Here is a 24,311-nt window from a genome sequence, read left to right as displayed (position 1 = left end):
CATGACTACAGCTCAAGGGGCTATGTTTCACTGGTACTTTGTTTTTGTGAGAGATCATAATCATAAGTTAGATTACATAAACATCAAGTGAGAGAATGGTAAACACCACCTGACAGAGGGAAAGGAACAACAGCAAAAATATAGGGATGTAAAATGATGGAAACAAATTTTAACGAAAGTGTCCAGGATTACCGTAATTCAGTAACTGGACAATGAAAAGAGACACAGAAACATGCACCTAGACTCCTCTGTGGCTGTGACAGGACGAGGGGAAATAGAACTCACAGACCTAAAACAACTGGGAATAGAGATTTTTGAACCCTGATTGAGTATTTTAGCTTATCCAGGACTTCATTCCCTTGTAAAATGATACAGCATTTACTTCACAATTTTGCGAATGCAAACAGTTAATGTGTGTTAAACATTACATAAATGTAAGGGGCTGTTATAATGCTGTGACCAAAACATGGTTTAGAATATAGTATTATGTAATGTAGTAGTTAATTAAAAACAGATTCTGGATTCTTCTGCCTGGTTTCAAACTCTCAAAAGCCATGTAAGTCCTTACAAGGTACTTAACTTCTGGACGCCAACTTCATCTGAAAATGGGGAGTACAGTAACCTCACAGAATTGTGATGAGAAGTAAATGATTTAATACATATAAAGGCTTTAAAATGCTGCTAACACTGAAAACACACCTAACAGGTACTGATTACTGTTCCTGCAATACTGTTATTGCTAATCATAGGCACATATAACTTAGGGCCTGACTTCTCAAATCAGAAAAGTAGAAAGATATAAAGAAAAGCTTTGAGGGTATTCACTGCTATCCTTTAAAAGGAACAGATAAGCCAGACATGGTAGCACACTCCTGTATCCTAGCACACTCAGGAGGGTGAGGCAGGAGGATCACCAAATTCGAGGACATCCTGAGCTATACAGTAAATTCCTGAACTAGCAGGCTGCGAGATACTGCTTCAAAACCCCAAAAGAACAGATAGAATGAAGTTTTTAAGGGTTACAGGAGGGGCTGCAATAAATCTGCTTGCTAGTGGACCTGATGGAGTTAACACACCTTTCCTATACTACTGCTTATTGTTTTTGGAATAACTAAAAAAAAAAGAGAAAGTCTTGGCTCTTAGAACTAGTTCCAGTGTTTCTCTGAAGAACTGAACTATAAAGAACACTTACTTCTCATCTGCCATTGCAAACATGAAACATTTCAAGCACACATTCTGGCAGACATACTGCTACTATTAATACTAACTGAGAGCCATGGAACTTGAGTTCTAGACCTGATTCTAATAGTAGTGTGGCATTGGCCTTCAGTATGCATGCACATGGGTCCTGATGTTCTTCAACTTTCCTTGATAATGCTTGTGGAAAATTATTAACATTTCACTAAAATACAGTTCAGCAGAGCTGCCCGATAATAGCATAAATCTCCTGAATCATTTATAACTGCAGAGCATATATGTGACTATGGCTCAAGAAACACAGCCACAATAATGACTATGAGCAGTCTACCATTCTTAAATCTGTTACCAATACCAAAGGCAGACACTATAAAAACAAAGAAGCAACATATGATGCTAAAACCGATTTTAAATTTATCTAAAATATTTCTTTGATAGGTGAAAAACATTTATTATAGACGAACAATTTAACTGAAATTATAGGATATAAAATACATCATGGACAAGTAATATCACTTGGTAATTACATTACTAGCTAGGCACAAATATTTTAATCACTGCCTTAGAGAACACTGTGTACCATTTTCATAGTCTTAAGGGACAGTGAGCTTTTTAAATGTTAAGAAAGGTACCTTATTTGGGTTTAAAATAACCCCAACAGCACCTCATACATGGCTGCTGCATGTGGTGGGCTCTGAGCAAAACCTGGTCAATGAGCTTGGGAACAAAAAGCATTATAACACGATGGTAAGTGAAAGAGGCACTCTCTGAAATGTAATCTTTAAACAGATTTCAAATGAGTATAACTTAACAGAGTTTAAGAAATAAAGCTAATTCTAATTTATTAACACCAGTGAATTACTGTTTCCCTCTGATGCTTCTTTATATTACTGATTAATAATAGATTAATATGAGTTCTTTTTACTTTTTCCTTTTGTTGACTTGTTTTTCAAAAGACGTCGTTGTACAACCTCATTTCAAAATGAAAGCTTTCATTTGGACCCTAGGTGTGGTATTCTTCCTAATAATGGGCACTGGACACTGCAGAGGAGGACAGTTCAAAATAAAAAAAACAACTCAGAGGAGATATCCTCGTGCTACAGATGGTAAAGAGGAAGCAAAGAAATGTTCATACACATTCCTGGTACCTGAACAAAAAATAACAGGGCCCATCTGTGTCAACACCAAAGGGCAAGATACAGGTACCATTAAAGATATGATCACCAGGATGGACCTTGAAAATCTGAAGGATGTGCTTTCCAGACAGAAGCGAGAGATAGACGTCCTGCAATTGGTGGTGGATGTAGATGGAAACATTGTAAATGAAGTAAAGCTGCTGAGAAAAGAAAGCCGTAACATGAACTCTCGCGTTACTCAACTCTATATGCAACTACTACATGAGATTATCCGTAAGAGGGATAATTCCCTTGAACTTTCTCAGCTGGAAAATAAGATCCTCAATGTTACCACAGAAATGCTGAAGATGGCAACAAGGTATAGGGAATTAGAGGTGAAATATGCTTCCCTGACTGATCTTGTCAATAACCAGTCTGTGATGATCACTTTGCTGGAAGAGCAGTGCTTGAGGGTATTTTCCCGACAAGACACCCATGTGTCGCCCCCTCTGGTCCAGGTGGTGCCACAACACATTCCCAACAGTCATCAGTACACTCCAGGTCTGCTGGGAGGTAACGAGATACAGAGGGATCCAGGTTATCCCAGAGACTTAATACCACCACCAGATCTGGCAACCTCTCCCACCAAAAGCCCTTTTAAGATACCACCAGTGACTTTCATCAATGAAGGTGAGTGATTTCTTACTGGTAAAAATAGAAGTATGGGATTACTGTTTCATGATTTACATAACAACGGTTATAATAAATTCTTATTCTTCATTTGGGTGATATTATACACACAAATTAAAAGGTCTGTATTTTATTTAAATTGAAGAGTTGATCTTAAATATATCTCCTCTCCCAGCTCTAGCTTTCAAGGAGTTTCTAAAAACTCTGTTCAGTGAGAAAAGTAGTCTTCCACCCAATCCATACAACTGAGGTTCCTATCAATGAGATTCAGCAGTAAGGCCACAATCCACTTCTAACTATGGAGCCTTGCTCTCTAACTGTACCATCAGCTTCCAGCGCGGTCCTCACTGCTCCTCAGCAATCTTTTCACCTCCCTCTTGCTCTTCTTACCATCATCCTTTCCGGTTTGTTTTCATTCTCCTCAAGCCTATCAGTACAGGGCCTTACCTCCACTCTAGAAAATGACTCATTTACCACTATACTGACAGTAAGTCTAAAATGAGTCCTGGATTTTTTATTTTCTCCTACCTTGAAAATATCTGTATAAAACCCTTAACTTAACCCTTAACCTTTCTTCTTTAGCTTCATAGGAAAAGATTTCCTTCCATTTTCCCAGAATGGACAAACAATAATTTGTACCTTGCATCCAGATAAATGTAAGTTTTAATTACCATACAAACCCCCTGTACTGGTCCCAAGATCAGTACTTCTATTTCCTTAATTTCATTCCTCTCTCCATTCATTATCAGTCCTGGATCTAGATGCCCAGAAAACAAAGACAAATAATCCCTCTTTGCTTCATTTTAGCAATACACTGCTAACTTTCTAAAGAGTACTTTTCGTATTTTATTTTATGCTTGAATTTATTTTCTCCTAAGTCATTTTTTGGGGCCACACTCCTTCCCCCCATAAACCATTCTTCCGCACCCTTTTACAAGCTGATCTACTTTAGAATGGCCAAAAGTGAAAATAAATATAAGTAAACCACATCCATTCACTTAGTGAAACAACAGGACATAAAAGTTTATACAATGTAGTTGAAGATAACAATATGTAATATAACAACCACTGTCAACTCTTATCGTTTTGTTTTGAAACCCTGTATCACTTTTAATGTTCTTGCTTTGTTTTGTTTATGTCTGTGATGTTGATATGTTGCTATTGTTCCTTATTTTTTTACTCTTTAAAAAAAAGTTTACAGAGATTATAAAATAACTTTGAACATCAATAACAAAAACACAAAGAAAAGAAACAGAGCTACTAAAAGGGGCTATCTCTCTCTGCAGTGGAGCAAAGGCAAACAATATTCTTGTAGCTTTTATAAAATCACTTTTTTGTTTTTCAATGATTATATAGTTTGGGATAGATTTCTGTAAATAAAAGTCATAGGTCAAACGACCTTAATTTCTTTATTTTAATTTATGTTACCACTCAGTTATGAGTTACTCTGCCTCATCTTTGACACTTCCCACCTATCTTATACCCCAAAGTCAACTGAATTTTATCTATGTATCTCATTTCTCTTCAGAGACAGAACTATTAACTTAGAATCAAATTATCCATGGCAGGGGGAAGAATACAGAGACAGAGACTTCTCTGGTTACTGAGACTCCTTTCCAACCCCCAAGTCTCAGTTTCCTCATCTGTAAAGCAGAAGAATAATGTTAATCACCTCACACAGTTTACACTTGAAGGGCATTTCACCAAATGTTCACTGTCACTAAGAACTGTCTAACCACTTGCCACCTGATCTAACTCCAGTTACTTACTCCATCAAAACGTATTCCACACTGCTAACAAAGCCATCTTCATAAACTAGCCATGCATCACACTTCTGCTTAGTAGTTCCCAAGGGCAAACAGAAAAGTCCAATTTGCTTAGTCTAGCTAAGAATAACGCCCTTCTTCAAAGAACCAAGCCCACTTTCAAGCTTCCCTTCCGTTAGTTTCCTTCAAAAAAACTATCTGTTCCAATACAAGGAATCTACTTGTGTTCTCCTAAATATTTTCCATGACTTCTGCCCAAAGTTTAAGGCTGAGACCAAACAAATGAATGAATGAGTAAAACTGGAATTATTCCTTGAAGTCCTTTACACTCACAGATTTGAAGTGACTCTCCATGAATACTTCTACTCTCAGTTAACACATATTTCCCATATTCCCTCGAACTATCAGTAACCTTTCCACATACACATCTAAGTAAAATGCATCTTAGCTACATTATAATAAACTCTTTCCTGGTAGAAAGATACTCTCAATCTATAGTAGCTAAATAAGGTTAGCTGATTTGGTAACATTTTATAGTGCCTCTTAAAGCTGTCATCCTAAAATCTTTCATGAAAATATTTAATATAATGTATTAGATTCTTTCAGTATAGATTGTTCTAACAACAGCAACAGGCCAGAGTATTAAGTTAGGTATATGATGGGGCTAAGGGGATAGTTCAGTGGTAGAGTACATGTTTAACATGTGTGAAGAGCTGGGTTCAATCCCCCAAACCACACGCATACACAAACACACAAAATTAGGTAAATGGTGACAATTACTAATAGTCTCAAGAACCTGGATTTCCAAAGGGAATATACATGCAAAATGATCTACCAGATATACAAAGAAAAAAATTTATTTTTCATATCTTTTTAAAAATTATAAAGGTATGTAATTTATCAGAATAGTAGTTGGTATATGGAATCTATAAATAAACTGAGGTGTATGGATTGTTTTTTTTCTTTTTTGGTACCAGAAGTCAAACTCAGGACTTCATGCTTGCCGAGCACACGCTGTGCTGCTTTCCTGAGCTAAATCCCCAGCTCTGAATTGTTTTTAAACTAATGGACTATACAGTTATGTAAATATGGAGAGAACTGCTGCTGAGCAATTTATATGGGCCCTAAATCTCAGATGAATGGTAGCACCAATTTGAATAGCTATGATTACTCACATATTGATATACTTATATAACTACGCTGTTTTTTTTTTTTTTTTCTTTCCTTCTGGTACCAGGAATCGAACTCATGACCTTGAGCTTGCCAGGCAGGTGCTCTGCCGCTGAGCTAAATCACCAGCCCCTACTTATATAACTATGAAAATGCTTCAATAAAACAAAAATATCTGTTCTAAATTTTATTGTATACTGAAGTTTAGTACAAGAAAACACTGATGTTAAAGAATTAAATTCTATGCTACAGTCAAAAGCCCCCTTTAATGAAACAATTATATACCGCCAATAAATCAATCTTTAAAGTAAAAATTAAAGACATGCAAGTTTTTATTTTGTTCACTACTGATTGTTTTAGTTGAATGTTTTTTCCTTATTCTATAAATGTGATCTCTTCAATTCAAGGGACTAATTAGCTACACCATAAGACTTATCACAACAGTAAACTAATTAAAGAGCACAAAATTGCCAGGTATGGGGGAAGGGTAAGTGATGAGTTCATTACCTCTAAAATAGTTTTTATAATAACAAATATTTTTATACTTTCTTTTGGAATGGTTGTAAGACAAATGTACCCCCAAAAACTATAAATTTGTAGAATGAAATTTTTTTATTTAAAAAAGTTTTTCAGAAATATTACCTTCTTTCTACCTTAAAAATCAAATACTTGGGAACATAACCATACACTGAAAAGTTATCATTAAGAAACAGTTGAGAAAATCCTCAACTGTTAATGTTTTCAGTAGTTGCTCTATAGGTTATTTTTTATAAAACATTAAATATTTTGCAAGTAGTGTATTTATAAAAATGAGTTCGTTCCCTGTACACGAGTGGAATTGAGAAAGTGCTTGCACAGCATTAAGTGCACAGATCTAAATACCAGGAAACATGGATTCTGGCCAGTCTTTTCCAAGGCCCATTTGACGTCCTACTGTAGAGAATGTTTTCTGGAGGAGAATGTGACAGTAACTGGACAAAGTGACACGCATGAAAATGCAGCATATGGCTTGGTCTGATCATCACAGATTTTTACATTTTAAAAAATGTATTTCCATTTATGTGCCTTGCCATGTTAGATAAATAAACTGTAGGCTTAAAAACATGAATTTAAACAACAGTCATTAGACATTTAAAATATGCTTTTTAGTGATAGGTTGTTTTAAAACACAGAATCACAGGGGCAAAACCCATCTATAATGAGAGAAGGAAGTGATTATCTCTGAAGAGCTAGCAGGATGGCTGAAAATAGGTATAATTGCTTTGTGACAATTTATTGAACTGAATACAGATTAGTAGAAAGTACTGATCTTATCAGAAATAAATAATAACAGAATACTTACATTTTGAAATTATCTGTAATTCTATTAGTAAGTTTTTAAGTGCAACTGGTTTCAGTAGAATACTTATTAATATTTCAAACAAAAAAAAGCCAGATTGATTAAGCAAAGGGACTGCTGGAATATGACTATATTAATCAGGTATGAAAAAATGATAAATTCTTTTTTTGTTTGTTTGTTTGTTTGTTTTTCCGGTACAGGGAATCGAACTCATGACCTCGCGCTTGCCAGGCAGGCGCTGTGTCCCTGAGCTAAATCCCCAGCCCTGATAAATTCTTTAGTAATGTAAAGTAAGCTTGTTTAACTGCAGTTTAAACACATGGTACAAGTGGCATTTGCCAAACACAAATTAAATATAGTTTTAAAAAAAACCCGAAATGCTCTCAAACCTAGAACTTTTTGAGTGCTTATGCGAAGTTTCAACTTTTTTGTTGTTGTTATTTTGAGACAGAGGTCTCACTATGCAGTTCAGGCTGGCCTTGAACTCACAGGGATACTTCTGCCCAAGCCTCCCAAGTGCTGAGATTACAGGCATGGGCCACCACACCCCGCTGAAAGTTTTAACTTTAAAATCTATCCAAATATTCCAAAATACAAGAACTCCAAAATTGGAAATATTGTCCCAAGAATTTTGGGCAAGGTATACTCAACCTAGATTTTATCTACTTTCAAAACCTGGACATTCCTAGTATTTTGCAGGAATCCAAATAAGCTTATGAAAGTTCAACTTTTGAATGTATAGTTGCATATAAACTGTCAAAACTACTCAAGTGAATACATAGTAATTTACTGACATACGACAGCACAAAGGAGACAGTCATACAGTGTGCAAATTTCTGAAATGAAAGATTTATGTGCATTACAACAAAGTCTTTTCATGTGTACAAAAGCGAGAGTACCAATATGTTTTAAAATAAAAACAATGACCTTCAGATATCCTTGACTTCCCCAAAAGTGCAAACTTAGGCAAAATATATGGCTAACTTTGGAAATAATCACAATGACTACACTTTTAAAGCTAAGGAGTCAAACAAATGACTGAAGTAGGCTCCACAGCCTGCCGGAAGAACTCTAAGTATCAGCCTCAGTCGTTTCTGTTTCAGACATAAGAAACTTGTAACTGCTTTAAAACCAGCCACCACCCTCCTCACCTTTATGCCTCAACCTGTTAATCATGTCGTCTGGATCAGACCCTCTGCCCCAACAGCCTCTTACTCAATCTTCAAAGCGCGGGTCAGGTATCTCAGCTGTTTCTTAGACGTTGTTACCATGTGCCCTGTGCACAATTCCATCAAATAATACAGAACTGAGAAAATTATAGAAACCACTTCTACCAGGAATCATTTAGCTCCATAAATTATCTGAGTGTCTATACAGGCTCAACAGAATACAGAACAAAGGATATAGTTCTTACCTATGAGTAAACAAATATATTATAAAATAATCCAAGAATGGACTTATTAGTCATATTGCACCTTTCCTTTCCTTTCTTTCCCACACAGGAAATTAAGGTTTCATAAATTTCACTTTGAAACATATCTTCTTCACCCTTTTTCTGACTTGACATCAATGCATGCTTTGGTAATGTGAAGTTAGCTTATATGTGATTGGGGAAAAAAAGGAGAATAATATCAATAACGAGAGGTCATGCTGGTTTACATGGGATCTTTTTTCCCCAAACACATTAATGTTTTGTATTACAAGTAGCTTATGTTAAATATAAAGTGTTCTAACAGCTAAAATCAGCTGTTTTTAGTGCATGAATTTGTAGAACAAAGTTTTTTCTACAATACATTATTTTTCTGCAGTACAAATGTTCACACATACATCTTCAGTCATACTAATTTTATTAATTTAAAAATAAACTATTAAGATGCTATTATATCATGATCAATAACAAAAGAAAAAGAGACTAACAGTTATTGGTGATTACTTTTTACATATTATGTTAATAGTTTTGAAAACTTTGACCAAGATGAATCTAAGAACACCAGATTGATTTAATATTAAAAATATCATCTCCTGAAAAACTACCTTGTAGATAACAATATGTAAAACAACAACCATTGATAATTTCCTAGCACTTTGTCTGTAATTCGGTAAGCCCCCCATTACTATGTTACCCTTCTTTTACTCTTTAAAATAATAATAAAAAATATATATAATCAATGTAACTTCCAATTTTAATATACAAAACCCCCACAAAAAACCCATAGTCTGAATAGACAAAAAACCTTTTAAAAACCCCAACTCCATTTATGACTTACACAAAACAACAAAACTTCTCAGCAAGCTAGGAACTTGAAAGATCAAGAATTTTAAAGCAGTTATTACAGCTGTCTTTGAGGCCTTCACAATGAATGCAAAAATAAGGAAATGTATCAGAAAAGAAAAATGAACAATACTGAAACTATAGAACTGTAACTCTTTCTAATTTCTCACTTTTTTTTTACAAGTTAGCTGTTGTCCTTCTAGACACGGTACAAATTTTGAAAACCCGAAAATGAAGCATTTGTGTAACATAATAAAAATATGGAATAGATAAACTGTTGTTCTCTTGATCTTTGTCTTCAATTTTCTTGCATTTAAAATGGGGAAAAAGATTGAGTCATTTAATTAAAAAAACTGCTGATGATTTACTGAGAGGTACAGCAGTGAGATATGAACTGAGAACAAAATCAAAAATGGTCTCATCGAAGGAGCAATCAGTTCATATTCTGAGCATCTGCTGTAATAATACAGATGTATAAATATTTATTTAATGAGATTAATTTTATACTAATAGAGCCCAAAAGGGACAGTGTATATTCTAGGCACAGTATATATAACACGTTTCTCAAAATTCCCAACAATTCTATTATCCTTATAGAACAGAAATTCTTGTATGAATTTTTACTGTTTTCACACAATTACTAAAAAGTATGTATGTCAGAACTTAAAAACTAGTAAAACATAAAATTTGACAATTGGAATTTTTATGTTTTGTTCTAATATATATTTAGGATAATTCTGAATCCTGCTATTATGCAAAGGCTCAAAATACTAGTGAAGGATGAAACTGAAGGATGTTTAGTAAAACTAGAAGTTACATTTCTCTGGATCCCCAGTGTGGAAACTACAAGTTCAAGAATAAGACTTTACATCTGATTTTACATGATACTTTGTCATTTAATCAAAGTGTGAAGAACTTATCAGTTGATTAAAAACAGAGTATCTAAGCTGTGAGTGGTGGTGCATGCCTGTAATCCCAACCCTTGGGAGGCTGAGGCAGAAGGACTGCCACGAGTTTGAGGCCATCCCAGGCTATACAGTGAGTTCAAAGCCTGAACTGCATAGTGGAACCCTGTCTCAAAGACAAAACAGAAACAAGAAAGTTCTATCTATAAACTATCATAGGGTCACTGTACAGATGTGATAAAATCACTATCAGTCATAAACTGGCACAATGCTTTAGAAAGGCATTTGGATGGTGGGCCAGGCGGGGGGTGACTCAGTGGTAGAGCACTTGCCTAGTGTATGCCAAGACCCTGGGTTCAATCCCCAGCACTGAAAGTTGCGGGACAGGGGTAGGTTAACGTTCCTGCAATTTTATGGGCTGTAAGAATGTTGAAATTTCAGATTTTGTTAACTTTAGGAACTCTGATTTATCTCAGGGCTTTTCAGTCTTTAATATAATAATGTATATTATGAGTTTCCAAAAACGAAATAATATTTAACGTTTCTAAGACTTACTTAACTTTGGTACTTCATTTTCACTGAGTTTCTCAAGGGACTACTGTGTTCCACTGAAATCAAATTTCAGGAACTGTAAACTGGATACTATGAAGACATGTAAGTGTGCTGATATCTTCCTGGTCCAGTATATCAATTCCACAACATTTTGAGGAAATATGAGAAGAGATGCTAATAGGAGTAAAGATACTCTGTACAGTATTAATAACAGCAAAAATTAGAATGGAACTTTAATAAATATTTCTATAACAATGTCAAGGAGTAGAACACATTTGCTGTAAGTTCTAGAAAAGAGATTATAGATTCACAGAAATGTTTGTTAAATTAAAGACATAATCCAATTTTCTACTTGTTTTAGGATTATAACAATATGAAAGTGTTTATATACAAACAAGACAGAGAAGAGTGGAAAATGAAACAAGTTACTGTTCCAAATAGTGGAACTGAGTAATTCTTTTAGTTTAACTTTTATAGTACTGTATACACTACAGATAAAAAGTGGTAGCTGTAAAGAAAAACATAAAGGTAAGAATCTTGATTAAAAACTATTTTAATATCTCTTTTGCAATATTAAATTTCCTGGTAATCAATGATATTTAAATTACAGGACCATTTAAAGACTGTCAGCATGCAAAGGAAGCTGGGCATTCAGTCAGTGGGATTTATATGATTAAACCTGAAAACAGTGATGGACCAATACAGTTATGGTGTGAGAACAGTTTGGATCCTGGGGGTTGGACTGTCATTCAGAAAAGAACAGACGGCTCTGTCAACTTCTTCCGAAACTGGGAAAACTACAAGGTAAAATCAGTGAGCTAAGACCTAGGGAAGGAGAACAAAGACACTTTTGCAGTAGTGGCCATTCTTTCTATGCAATAAATAAGATATAGAATTAACTATTGATATGATTTTCATTGTATCTGTGAAAAAGACTGTTCTCCCTCTAGTTTTACAATTAAAGTTAAAAAGCAAGGTGAAGATATACTTTAAAATGCACCCCTTTGGTCTGGATGATCTACAATTATACCTTGCAAACATTATTCAATTGTTTCCTCAGATGCATTTGTAACATTAAAACATACTTAAGCAATAACGAAGTATAGGACTTTTAAAAAATAATCTTCTTTCTTGGAGTAATTATCTCTGACAACTACGTTTTAAATTTATGACACATGTGCAACTGGGGAGTGATATACACCAATATTTTCAAATAGAAACAGATCGTGTTATATCAGTTTTGGAAAGGTAAACAACTGGTCTTTGTTAATGATTCTGATGTTCATAATGCTAATTTTATGTATAGCATACATACATCCTCAGTTAAAGGATAGCAGATAGGAAAAATAGTATTTCCTAGATGGCCAATTTCCAGTTTGAAGTTGTGAAGTCTTAGGTGAAAATTTACTGGCAGCTAAGAATGTGCCGTTAATATACCCAAGTCAGACATTGTATACATTTCTAAACAAGAACTAGCACAAATGATAAGGGCACAGGGAATCCCCTGCATTTAAGAGTGTAAGATCACGTTCACTAAAGCTATTTTGCTGCACATCTAAACCGTCAAATGCTTACAGAAATAGGGTAGTTAATTTGTTTTATCAAACTGATTTACAACTTTTCAAAGAGGAATTCTGAAGATAACTATGGTACTTTATCTTCTCATTTTTACTAATTTTACTTATAATACAGTTAAAGCAGATAGTTTGGAGCCAGGCATGACAGACAGCACATGCCATTAATCCCAGCATTCTGGAAGACTGAGGCAGAAAGACTAAATTCTAACCCAGCCTGGGCAACTTAGTAATTTAATGAGACCGTGTGTCTCACAGTAAAAAAATAAAGAATGCACTGGGGATGTAGCTCAGTATAATGCCTTGGGTTTAAACCCCAGTACACTGGAAAAACCAAAAAACCTAGTACCTACAATGCATGCTGCCCTTTTACTTAATATCAGATACCCTCTTTCTTTGACAAAAGTAGGGAAAATATCCACATACTTTTACAGAAAAAGAAAAGACTCTTTGGATAAGTATGAGAGTAGGGACCTAACTTTTTAGGCAATTAGGCAGTTTACCAGTTAATGGATTATAGTAGACATATATAAATTTTGTTTTGTTTTGTTTTGTCTTTGTCTTATTTGTAGGGCTTGACGCTGGTTATGCAAATAAACACTGACATTTTAAGAGAAAGCAAAGCAAAACAAAATGACAATGTGGAGCTTATACAAATTATGTAATCTACTAAAATGGAAGTTCACATTACCACTGAAATGGCAAACATCTTTATGTTACTGAACACTAAAAAGTTCTCTACAGTATACCTATGTTTACTATCTCTCCACTTATTTACCCACTGTTTCTTTATTAACAGAAAGGATTTGGAAACATTGATGGTGAATATTGGCTTGGACTAGAAAATATCTATATGCTTAGCAATCAAGATAATTATAAGTTGTTGATTGAATTAGAAGACTGGAGTGATAAGAAAGTCTATGCAGAATACAGTAGCTTTCGTCTAGAACCTGAAAGTGAATTCTACAGACTGCGCCTGGGAACTTACCAGGGAAACGCAGGCGATTCTATGATGTGGCACAATGGTAAACAATTCACCACACTGGACAGAGATAAAGATATGTATGCAGGTGAGTAAAAAAGTAAAAAAACAAAAACAAACTTCACAGAAGCATCACTTTCTGTGCATTAAACAGAATCTGGTTATTAAAATGATACTAAAATCTTTCAAAAAGGTTCAGATATAAAGCACATAAAACCTATTGAAAAAATAGCTCTTAGGGTCTCTTTTATAAGTGTGATATTTGTGAAAAACAAGATTCTGGGGGGAAAAGTAAAGCCAAACCAAACCACATCTATATGGAAATAAAACTCAGCCTCAAATTTATGTACTAACTGAAAACCTACCGTGTACCACACAGTACCGTGGGTGCCAGATATATGGCCGTAAACACATTTCTGACCTTTGGAGCTCACCTCTAGGAAGAGGAGACAAAAATAATTTATTATTATTTATTAGTATACATCTATAAATAGGAGGATAGCAGAAAAATGATGGGCAGCAGGGCCTCGGGTGGGTGCTATTGAGTTGGTCAGGAAGGGCAAATATGAGAAGAAACTGCCTTAAAGTTCTGCAGGAAGAGAAGGAGGCAAGCCAAATGGATATGTGGCATAAAAGCATTTCTTAGCGGGAAAAAGCAAGATGATTGTGAAATGTGGCATAGAGGACGAAGAAATATTTTCATTAGAATAATCCAATCAGACCATCCATATAATTTTAAATTTAGTTCTTATATACTCTGCCTTTTAAACCTAGTTTCTGGCACTGAAGAAGAGGCATCTGCCCTGAAAAAATGATTCATTTTTCCTTCAACTGTTATCTTAGCAAGCAGCACATAGTTCTCTAAAGTCAACCTGTTTCACTTGGTGTAAGTGGGTAAAGAGAGATGACCGTAACTTAGGTCTACCTGTTTAGAGAAACCTATTTATTTGCCTGTAAAGCTATGTCACTGTATTATGCTTTGACTACTTTGAGAATTCAATCTTCCTCTAACTTCACTCTTCTCTTTAGCCAACTCTGTATCTTTCCTTTCCCAGTCTCTTCTGTATCTCTCCTATATACAAACATTGTATTTTATTTTTCCCTAACTAGAAAATTAAACCTTTTAAAAGTACATATTAAACAAGCAAAAAAGGCAACTAAAGTCATCTTTTTAAGTACAGGGGACAAAGATAACAGAATAAATGAAAGAAAATTACTAATTACTAAGAAAGCAATATGGGAGGATCCAACTGAATTATTCCAAAGCAGAGTAAGTTTTTGATGATTTGCAAAGTACCATATTTAGAAAGAACTTTTACTGTGGTATCCTTTTCCCTCAAAGGCAACTGTGCTCACTTCCATAAAGGAGGCTGGTGGTACAATGCCTGTGCACATTCCAACCTGAATGGAGTGTGGTACAGAGGAGGCCACTACAGAAGCAAACACCAAGATGGGATTTTCTGGGCCGAATACAGAGGCGGCTCATATTCCTTGAGAGCAGTTCAGATGATGATCAAGCCTATTGACTGAGGAGAGACGGTCTCCAATTTAAACGATACAAAACTCTAATTCTTCAGTTCCCCAAATTGTAAATGTTACATGTATATTACTGTGCACAATTTACTTCTATATAGTTTGTAAAATGAATTTTGCAATAACTATAAAAAAGATCTGTGAATGTAGTTTCATCTTCCTTCAGTATACTACAGATAATTATTTGTATCTATATTATTCTAGTTATTTCAAAAATTATATTGATTGAACACAGGCAAAGCTGTTTTCTAAAATGTAAATACTTGTCACAATGCAAAGCAAATGTTAGCTTCATTTTAAATCAGAAATACACGTTCAAGATATTTAACAATTTACTTTAAAATTATGAGATGATCTAACTTCCAATGAAAAAATAATTTTAAGATTTCAGTCAAGTAATGCATCTTATTTATAAAAGAACAGACAGGAAATTAGAGAAATCTCTAGTTTTGCCAAAAGAAAATACTTTTTCCACTGAATAAAAGTTCTTTCAAATTGAATTTGTTGCTTTCACATTTAATGATTATATTTGACTTATTGGTGGTATTCTATGATTTCCCCAAAAGAAATATATGATCTACAGTATGAAATATTTATTTTTAAAACAATTACAAAAAAACCCCACAGAAATAATACATGTATTATTTAAATGGGAAATTTATAAAGAAAAATATAGAAATGAATTTCTTGTATGATGAACACCAAAATTTCCTGCAATGCATTTTATAATATTGATAAAATGTTGATATTATTAAAATGTAGAATATTTGGTGTGTCAATGTTTTACACACTTAAATTATCATTTCAAACATATTTATTAGTACTCCTGTCCCTCTAATTTTCTAGTCTTTACTGTTAAAAAAAATTCTATCTGCTATTCAAGTCAAAAAGCTTGGATGGCTTCACAGTTATTGATACTAAAACACTTTTAGGGAATTGTTATACTTTCCCAATAATGAGGACACAACAGCTTCAGAGCAGAATTCACAGGGGAGCGGCTAGTCCAAACTGAGAATTCCACTTTACAGTGTGTGACTAATGTTTGCCTTACTTTGCCTTTAACTCATTTTTGCAATCAGTAACTTTTATTAGGGACCTTCTGGGATACTCTCCTTCCAAAAATACATTTAATGCCTAGAGTTGGCCCTTGCTGAATTTTTAAAAAGTTTGCTCAAAAACTTACAAAACAAATTCCAGAAGTATCAATAGTTGGAACCACCACTGGCAAAGATTTTAAAACTGGGGAGATCTGACTCTGTTTATGATCTGCATGTAGCTGCTACTTTTATGTTTTTTTATTTGGTTCTGATGTTCTTCAGTAGCTAAAAACAGGAATAAAATTAATAAAGCTCCATCTTCAGCTCTTTTATATCACCAGTCTCTGGTCTAAACTGAACTTCAGAAAATATACCAAAAAAACAGAGGAGGTTTAATTATATATGAGAGGGTATATAAAAGGATATAAATGAAGTAATGGAAAACGGGAATGTAATTTTGGCTAAAGAAAAAGCTAGGGCTAGCTGCCATTTGATCAGAGCTCATGCTCAGGATCCAAAAGAAAAAGACTGAACATGCTTCTACTGCTGTTTTAGAACACAATATTTAATAATATATAATCAAAACAATAGGATAATCTAGTGTCTACAAATCAAACCAAAGAAATGAATAAGACTTTAAAATATGAAAAGTCAATGACATTTTTTTCACCATTAGCCATTTTTGAGATGACTGTCACAGCCTTTCATGTATTTAATCAAATACTACAGAAAGAAAAGGAAAATACTCCATTAATTCCTATAGAACTACAGGAAGCCTCAGACTTTGTTGAAAGTACTTGAATTTTAAATACACTTATATAGCTTAATAAAAATTTCTGAAAGTAATGTAAAACTATATTCTACTTGAGAGATCAATATTCAACACAACAATATATGAAAAACAAAGAAAGGATGAGATAAAACTCAAAGATTCTTCTAAGTTCAGGCATCCTTTAAAAGATTCTTCTAAGTTCTTGCCATCCTGTGGGTGGACGGCCCTACAGTACAAAAGGCAGTAACACACCCTCCTCCACGAAGGCCAGGGCACAGTCCGTCCCACTCATAATTAGTGCCAACCACAGTGCTAAGCAAACGCTGGCTGCCAGCTGAGGTATTAAAAAAATGGGTTGAGTAAATAGTTGACTTATAAAAATATGTTACATGCAGGGCATGGTGGTGCATGCGTGTAATCCCAGCACTCAGGAGGTGAGGCAGGAGGCCAGCTTGGGCTACACAGTGAGTTCAAAGCCAACCTGAACTATATATCAAGTTCTTTTCTCAAAAAAAAAAAAAAGTCTCACATATATTTATTGTATTTAACAGAAATTAAAATGAACTTGTAGGAACAATGAGAAGAACCAAAGTTACTACATCTTTTCTTAAAACCAAAACTTAAAAATCTCTTACGATAACCTGACATTTTAAATTGGTAAAAGGGGAAAGGAGAGTGGAGCTGTCTCCTTCAGAGATAGGAGGAGTTATATCTAGATACAGTGCACTCCTGTCCCGCAGAAGGGCTGGAGATTTTACAAAGAATTCTCTTTAACATTCTGCTTCTACTCAAGAAATATATAGTACTAAAACAATTTACTTATTTTCATAGTATTAAAAATATGCCCTTTCCCAGTAAGCAAGCTAATCTGGCTGAGCTACTGCTGCATCTTCCTATTATATGAATAAAGGAGAAATGAGGTTTGGCAAATACACGTGAAAGAGTATTTATCATGTTTCAAATAACTGAATTATTTTGGTATGACGTTCATTTTCTCTCTTTGCAGCAAAGCAAAACTTCCCATGCCAAATTCTTCAACAAGCCCCTTAAGATTATTTATTCTCCAATGACAAGAACAAATGAGCGCTGTTAATGATTTTCAGATTTAAAACAATAATTCTCATATAAAACAAATTTTTCCTTACGATTTGCCAAACCATTCCTCTCTAGACAAATTATATCTTTGTTCTAAGAATTTTTCACTGTACTGTCCAAGCTAATTTTTACTTTGAATACAAACCAACAGAAGAGACAATTTTTCAAGAGAGGAGGATTAGAGAGCCAAAACTACATTTTCTACTGCTTATAATTTAATCCATATTGAGTTACAGATACATTTCACAGTATGCAAATTAAAGTAATTGCCATTTAATTCCTACCCTCTTTTTTAAGTTTCACAAAGAATAGCTGCTTTTGATAATTATTTTTAGCCGAAAAAACACTTAGTTTGGACCACCTCTCATGTTAAGAAACATATCATTAGCTGCTATGTTTTCAATCTGGACCACAGATTATTTTGCTTAATAAATTCTTTACCTAAAAACCTCTGGTAAATACAATAGATAAATGCAAATTCTGTACATCCAAAGAATAGTTAAATGAGGCTATCATTTTAACAAAGAGTGTTATCTTTGAAACATCTTCAGGCCAAGTTCTGTGCTATCACATGTACAGTATCTTTTTTTCTTTTTGAGAAGGGGTTTCACTATGCAGTTCACGCTGGCTTTGAATAGCCAAAGCTGGCCTTGAACTTGCAGTGATCCTCCTGCTTCAGCATCCTGAGTGCTGGGATTACAGGCATGTGTCACCACATCCAGCCTTGTGCAGCATCTTATAAACTTAAATTTTGGTAATTTAAAGAGGTCTGTTTTCGTATGTTTGTTTGTTTGTTTGTTTTTGTTTTTTCTCCGGTACCGGGAACCGAACTCACGACCTTGCACATGCCAGGCAGTGTTTTCATATGAATGGAAAAAGATTCCAAAACCAAGGTTAAACATCAAGAACTAATTAAATTTAAATTAAATTTAAAAGAGAACAAAATATGAAAAAATAAACATTAACTAATGTTAAATTTTCATTCTTCAACACAATTCAGTACTAAAAACCAAAAATTTTAAAAACAAGATGTTTATGATGTAAATCAAGCAGTCAAAAAGCTGTGTAAGAGATCTGCTTCACATTTTTAAGTAAAGGCAAGTATGCTTTGAATAGATTTACCCTGAAGGTTTGATATAAAACTGTGACTACACTCGATGATTTGCATGCTTGAAACAAACTATAAGTGAGTCAGAGTAACTTAGCTGACAAATATTTCATTTCTCAAAAGTCTACTAATATTTATGCCAAATGGCCCACAATCATCTCAATCTACATGATCCTCCACTTAACAGTATAGAGATGAACTATATGAAGACTATGAGTACATAAAATCATGCAGGTGCTAAAGTGCACATTCTCTATTTTACCATGTTACAGTTTTAGTCATTTTTCCCCCTTTTTGGTTTCTAATTTTTGGGTAGACCTCAGAAACACATCTCACCTTTGCTAGAGATTACAGAAGTAGAGCTTCATCAATGGAAATAGGCCACACAAATACATTTACTGTATTGAAACACAAATTAAAACAAATAAAATTGTAGGAATAATGGGAAGAGCCAAAAAAGGGATTTAGTTAATTGAACCAACAAATATTTATGAAATGCTCACTTTTATAAGCATCAGATAATGCTGCACCGATACGATCAATGGCAGACTAAGTTAAAAGACAGGATGGGGCCCAGAGGTTTGGAGAAAAGGAAAGGTAATGAGGTCACTTCCACATGTGTTGGAATTACTTTAGACATCTAATTTAATCCATCAGTATTTTAGAATCTAAAATATTATGAGGCTTCAAGAATTAAGTAGGAAGCTAGATATCTAAAGTCTAGATGAGAGTCATTAAGCAATATATGGGAAGAACCTGAAGGAGACCACTCCACTGACAGTAAACAAAGAAGCAGGCTGAGACAGAATACATTTAAGAGAAAGGGAGAGAAAGAGCAATCAATAAACTAAATGCCAGAAGTGCAAAAGATAAAACAAGACTGGTGCTGCTTCTGCAAAACTTCAAGGAAAAGAAATAGTCAACATCTTAATCATAAAATTAAGATGCAGCTTGAGAAACACCTATTAAATGTTTTAACTACCAAGTTGAAGATTACCTTACTGAGAAAATTTCTGTTGAGTGAAGAGGGAGATAACATACTAAACAATCTATCAAACACCCAGTAAGAACTGGGTACTTTTTTATTAGCTTAAGTGAACCATATGGTGGTAGAAAAAAACCACAATTTTAAGTCATGAGAACATACACAACAGACAGCTGGGTGCAGTGATGCATGCCTGTCATCCCAGCTACACAGAGGCAGGAGGATTTCAAGTTCAAGGCCAGCCTGGGCCTCTTAACAAGCCTCTGTCTCAAAATAAAAAATTAAAAGGGCTTGGGGTGTCACTTAATGGTAGAGTATTTGTTTAAAATGTGTGAGGCTACTAGTATGGCCCTCAGTACTATTTTAAAAATGTGGACGGTGCCACAAAAGGAGTTACTAGATATTAAACTGATGATACAGAATCATTCCGGTATTTTCTCCAAATTAACAGCTGCACCTGAGTTATTTGCCTTATCTGCTTTAACTCAAAGGAATGACAACAGTTTATTTCAGATACCAGAGCTTCCCAAATTCCACAGCAACAACTTTGCTAGTTGTTTTTTCCCTTTTTATCTCTCTGCATATACATGAATATACATGAATTTATTTATAAGACGTATATGTATACACACAAGCACACACAGAATTCAGAAATTCATATTAAGTCACCACTTTGGAAAAATATAAAACAAATACTCCTAAACAAAAGGATTAATTTGTTTTGTCATTTTCTCATTTTTAATAGAAATAATTTTTTCTAGAAAATACAAATTATGGAATTTAGTGTGAAAAAGACAACTTAATGAGGGAAAAACTCATATGATCAGTACATTTTAGCATGAGAATTTAGCAGGTATAAATGTAGCATGCTAAAGTACAACTTTAGATGGCAGATTTTTCATTAATTAAGTCTTAGGGCTCTGAATCATGTCTTTTATCTTTCTGGACCTTAGCTTTGCCAACTGTGAAATAAATGAATTAAAAGACATCAATATGGACCCACCCACCCTTAAGAACGTGATTCTGACGAATAAACTTCAAAGACAATTCTATATAAGTACACTATAGCAGAATAGCTAAGCACTATAGCTAAGTACACTGTCTCCTTTGAAACTAAGGATTGCCAATTTTCAGTCTATTGTAATGTTCTTCATCCAATAAAAAGCTTATTCTTGTGAATTACGAAGTTACTCTTAAAAATCCTCTATTCTTCTTTCCCCCCAAACTAAATATATTCAAGTATGGGGACAGCCAAGACTCTGGTAAAAAGCTGCACACATGGCTGGGTGTGGGAGCTCACAACTGTAATCCTAGTCACTCAAGAGACTGAGCAGGAGCATTACGAGTATGAGGCTAGTCTAGGAGACATGGATCCTGTCTCCATATAAACACTGTGCAAACACACTGTGTAGTGGCCATCAACTGTATGCTTAAGGGCATTTTGCTTTCAACACTGGGTACCCAGCACGCACCCCTGTTCCCAGTGAAACACTAAGAGGTCCTGTAATGTTGGATGAGTTCAACTTTTCTTTAGGAACTAAGCAGCTGAATAGATGCGGATCCATTGTGTTTGCCCCTACCTTATCTTCTAAACACTGGTAAAGATTTCAAAGGTTTGAGGACTCTCTTAACACTTTTAAATTTTCTTATCAAGTATTTACCTTGAAATTAAGTATGGGCAGTTAGATAAGAGTAGAAATGAGAACCAGATAGTAGAAACAAACAAATGCTTATCACTTCAATACCCTACAATAGATCAAATCAACTTAATGTATGCTAGAAATATATAAATTTCTTTATGTTTAATTTATAGATAAATTTAAAAAGACAATTTGTGTTAAGACTCATTTACATTCAAAACCTAACAAAGCCTTATTCACATTTTGTTGAAAATAATCATTATTGGTTAAATAGTTCTTGGAATCTATAAACATTGTTAAGGTAATAGCAAAGAGATAAATTTACAGAATTGTACTAAACTAAATTTCCAGAGTAAACAACTGATTTCACCCAGGCAAACAGTAATACCAATATTCATTGAAACTACTTTTCTCACAGTAAAATATCTGCCAGTGATATATGAACTTTGATCAATGTCTTCAGTGAATATATTAAGCTTCATTGTAAACTGTTTTATTCTTTAAGAGCATTACTAAAACAGCTGAAGTCCATCATTTTCACCATATGGTTCATTTCTATGAAAAACTTTAAGGGTAAAAGGCTAATTCAGTATGAAAATATATACCAGGTAATGAGGCTGATAACTCTGTTTTTTTTTTTTTCAGCTTAGCAATCTTGTAGTAATTTATTTTCAAGATACATAAACTAAAAAATTGCCTTGAATTTCTTACATACTAATTAAGGAAGAGCAACAACTAGGAATAATAAACACAGTAATATAACTCACCTAAATAGGGAATGCAAGGTGTCATCTTTAAGCTACTTATATAGTCTCTGAGTCTTTTGTAGTTATCTTCTTTACTCATTACATACTCTAATTTTTCAAAGGTAGTTTTGTCTTTTCGACTTAATAACTAAAAAACAAACAGAAAAGCCTAAGTTATTTACAAGTTCCCATTTTATTGTAGCAAAGATCTGAAGTAATATTTACTATAAATTTGGATTTTATTTTAAAAGTTATACCTTCCTTTATTTTGCTTAATATACAAATAAAAAATCAGATATCTATTAATAACAAATTATTTATAAATGTACATAATTATTAACTAATAAATAATAATACATTATATTTCTCATCTTTACTATTTTAAATGAATAACCAATCTGTTGATCAGTTTTATAAAAAATAATTATATATTTTCCTTCAGGTCTAACACCTACATATTTTATTGACTACCTTCTCAAAGATAAGATTTGCATAATCATAAAGAAATACTGAATTTTGTGAGTAAGTAACAATTTTTCTTGACAACTTTAATGATGGCTAGTCCTAATAAAATTTCTAATTCCCTACATTTTGGACTTCTGGTGAGACTTGTCTTTGCCAGCACTTTATCATATAAAGCACAACTTAAGAGGCTGAAGGAGTAAATTTGTAGTGAGTGCTAAGATCAATGGAAATAATAAAGGAGGGGGTAAAAGACATGCAAGGTTGGTCAGTCACCCATATATTACCTTAAAAATTTTTTAATCAGAAAAAAATTTTTAATCATACCAGAGACTGGTAAAATATTTTTCTTTAAATGTATGAAGTAACTATTTCATTATAATAAGATTTCACTTTATTTCATGTTGAAATATTAGTGTTATTTTACAGCATGCAACACTTTCCCTATGTAATTCTCATCCAATTTTCTTATGAAGTTGACAGAAAAATTTAAGTAGAGATGAGCAGACTATGAATTCAAAGGCAACCACAGGATTAGCAGAATGTATTAATACTCTCGAGTCATGCACTCACTTGTAAATACAAATATTTTTCTAGGTCTCAAAGTCTGGCTCTGGAGACAGAATATTCTGACACACAGTCTTCTCTACAAATAGTACAGTTGGAATCTACTTTTTATGATTAAGCAATTTTAAGTGTCAAAGATGCAAATTATCTTTAGATAAACTCTATTACAAAAATGAGTAATATTACCACTTTAAAATATGGTTTCAATGGTCTTTTGCTTTAATGTTTTACATAGAATTCCAGTGTCTAAAATAGTTCTATAATCTTCCCCTGTATCCATTTCAACACAATTTATTAGCATTCTCCAGGTAAGGTGCAAAACTTTGCTTGCTACCAATCAACCATTTTGAATAATGAAATATTCAGACAAGCAAAACAGTTACAGAATGTTGTAGGAATAACAAAAACCAATCAAAATTCACACACTCAAAAAAACTAATACTAAGAGAAATCAATTATTTGAAACTCTTTTTTTTTTTTTTTAATTATTTGAAACTCAAACGATCCTGCTACATATGAAATTATAAAATCATAGTAAACACCTACTTTTGAAATTTTCATAATAAATCAGTAACCAGATTAATGAGATTCAGTTATGTGGTAGGATTAACAGAAGAATATAAAGAACCACTTCTATCTAGATTATTTTCCTAGTGATACTCAGAACCTTGATATAACTATGAAGTCCTAAATTTCTTTTTGGGTTTTTCTGATGTTTGTATTATCTTTTATATCACGTTGCTATATTCTCCCCACTCAGGAAAAAAAAAAAGAAAGAAAATAAAGTACTTCACAATGTTGTAA

At 33.8% G+C, this 24,311-nt stretch overlaps 2 protein-coding genes across 5 annotated transcripts in view; one reads left to right on the top strand and one right to left on the bottom strand.

Moving 5' to 3' along the window:
* Window positions 1-24,311, top strand: part of Angptl1 (angiopoietin-like 1) — a 64,659-nt gene that overhangs the window by 3,250 nt on the left and 37,098 nt on the right. The window contains exons 2-5 of one of the 4 annotated variants that reach the window (XM_013521102.1): window positions 2,154-3,002; window positions 11,617-11,810; window positions 13,380-13,650; window positions 22,921-23,000. In XM_013521102.1, coding sequence (XP_013376556.1) covers window positions 2,180-3,002; window positions 11,617-11,810; window positions 13,380-13,650; window positions 22,921-22,991 — 1,359 coding nt within the window. In that variant the 5' untranslated portion in view covers window positions 2,154-2,179 and the 3' untranslated portion in view covers window positions 22,992-23,000. Of the gene's footprint in view, window positions 1-2,153; window positions 3,003-11,616; window positions 11,811-13,379; window positions 13,651-14,904; window positions 15,596-22,920; window positions 23,068-24,311 lie in introns of those variants that run through there. The other 3 variants (XM_005374937.2, XM_005374936.2, XM_005374938.2) reach the window with 3 other exon arrangements.
* The window catches only part of Ralgps2 (Ral GEF with PH domain and SH3 binding motif 2), a gene marked incomplete at its 5' end in the record, with an annotated part of 106,151 nt that overhangs the window by 46,165 nt on the left and 35,675 nt on the right, over window positions 1-24,311 (bottom strand). Inside the window, 1 exon segment of the mRNA XM_005374939.2 lies at window positions 22,500-22,626. Coding sequence (XP_005374996.1) covers window positions 22,500-22,626 — 127 coding nt within the window.

This window comes from Chinchilla lanigera, unplaced genomic scaffold (assembly GCF_000276665.1).
Source record: "Chinchilla lanigera isolate Chin_1 unplaced genomic scaffold, ChiLan1.0 scaffold00005, whole genome shotgun sequence".
NCBI classification, from domain to species: Eukaryota; Metazoa; Chordata; class Mammalia; order Rodentia; family Chinchillidae; genus Chinchilla; species Chinchilla lanigera.
Note: the sequence above shows the minus strand (reverse complement) of the source record. Positions and strands in the feature narration are given on the sequence as shown.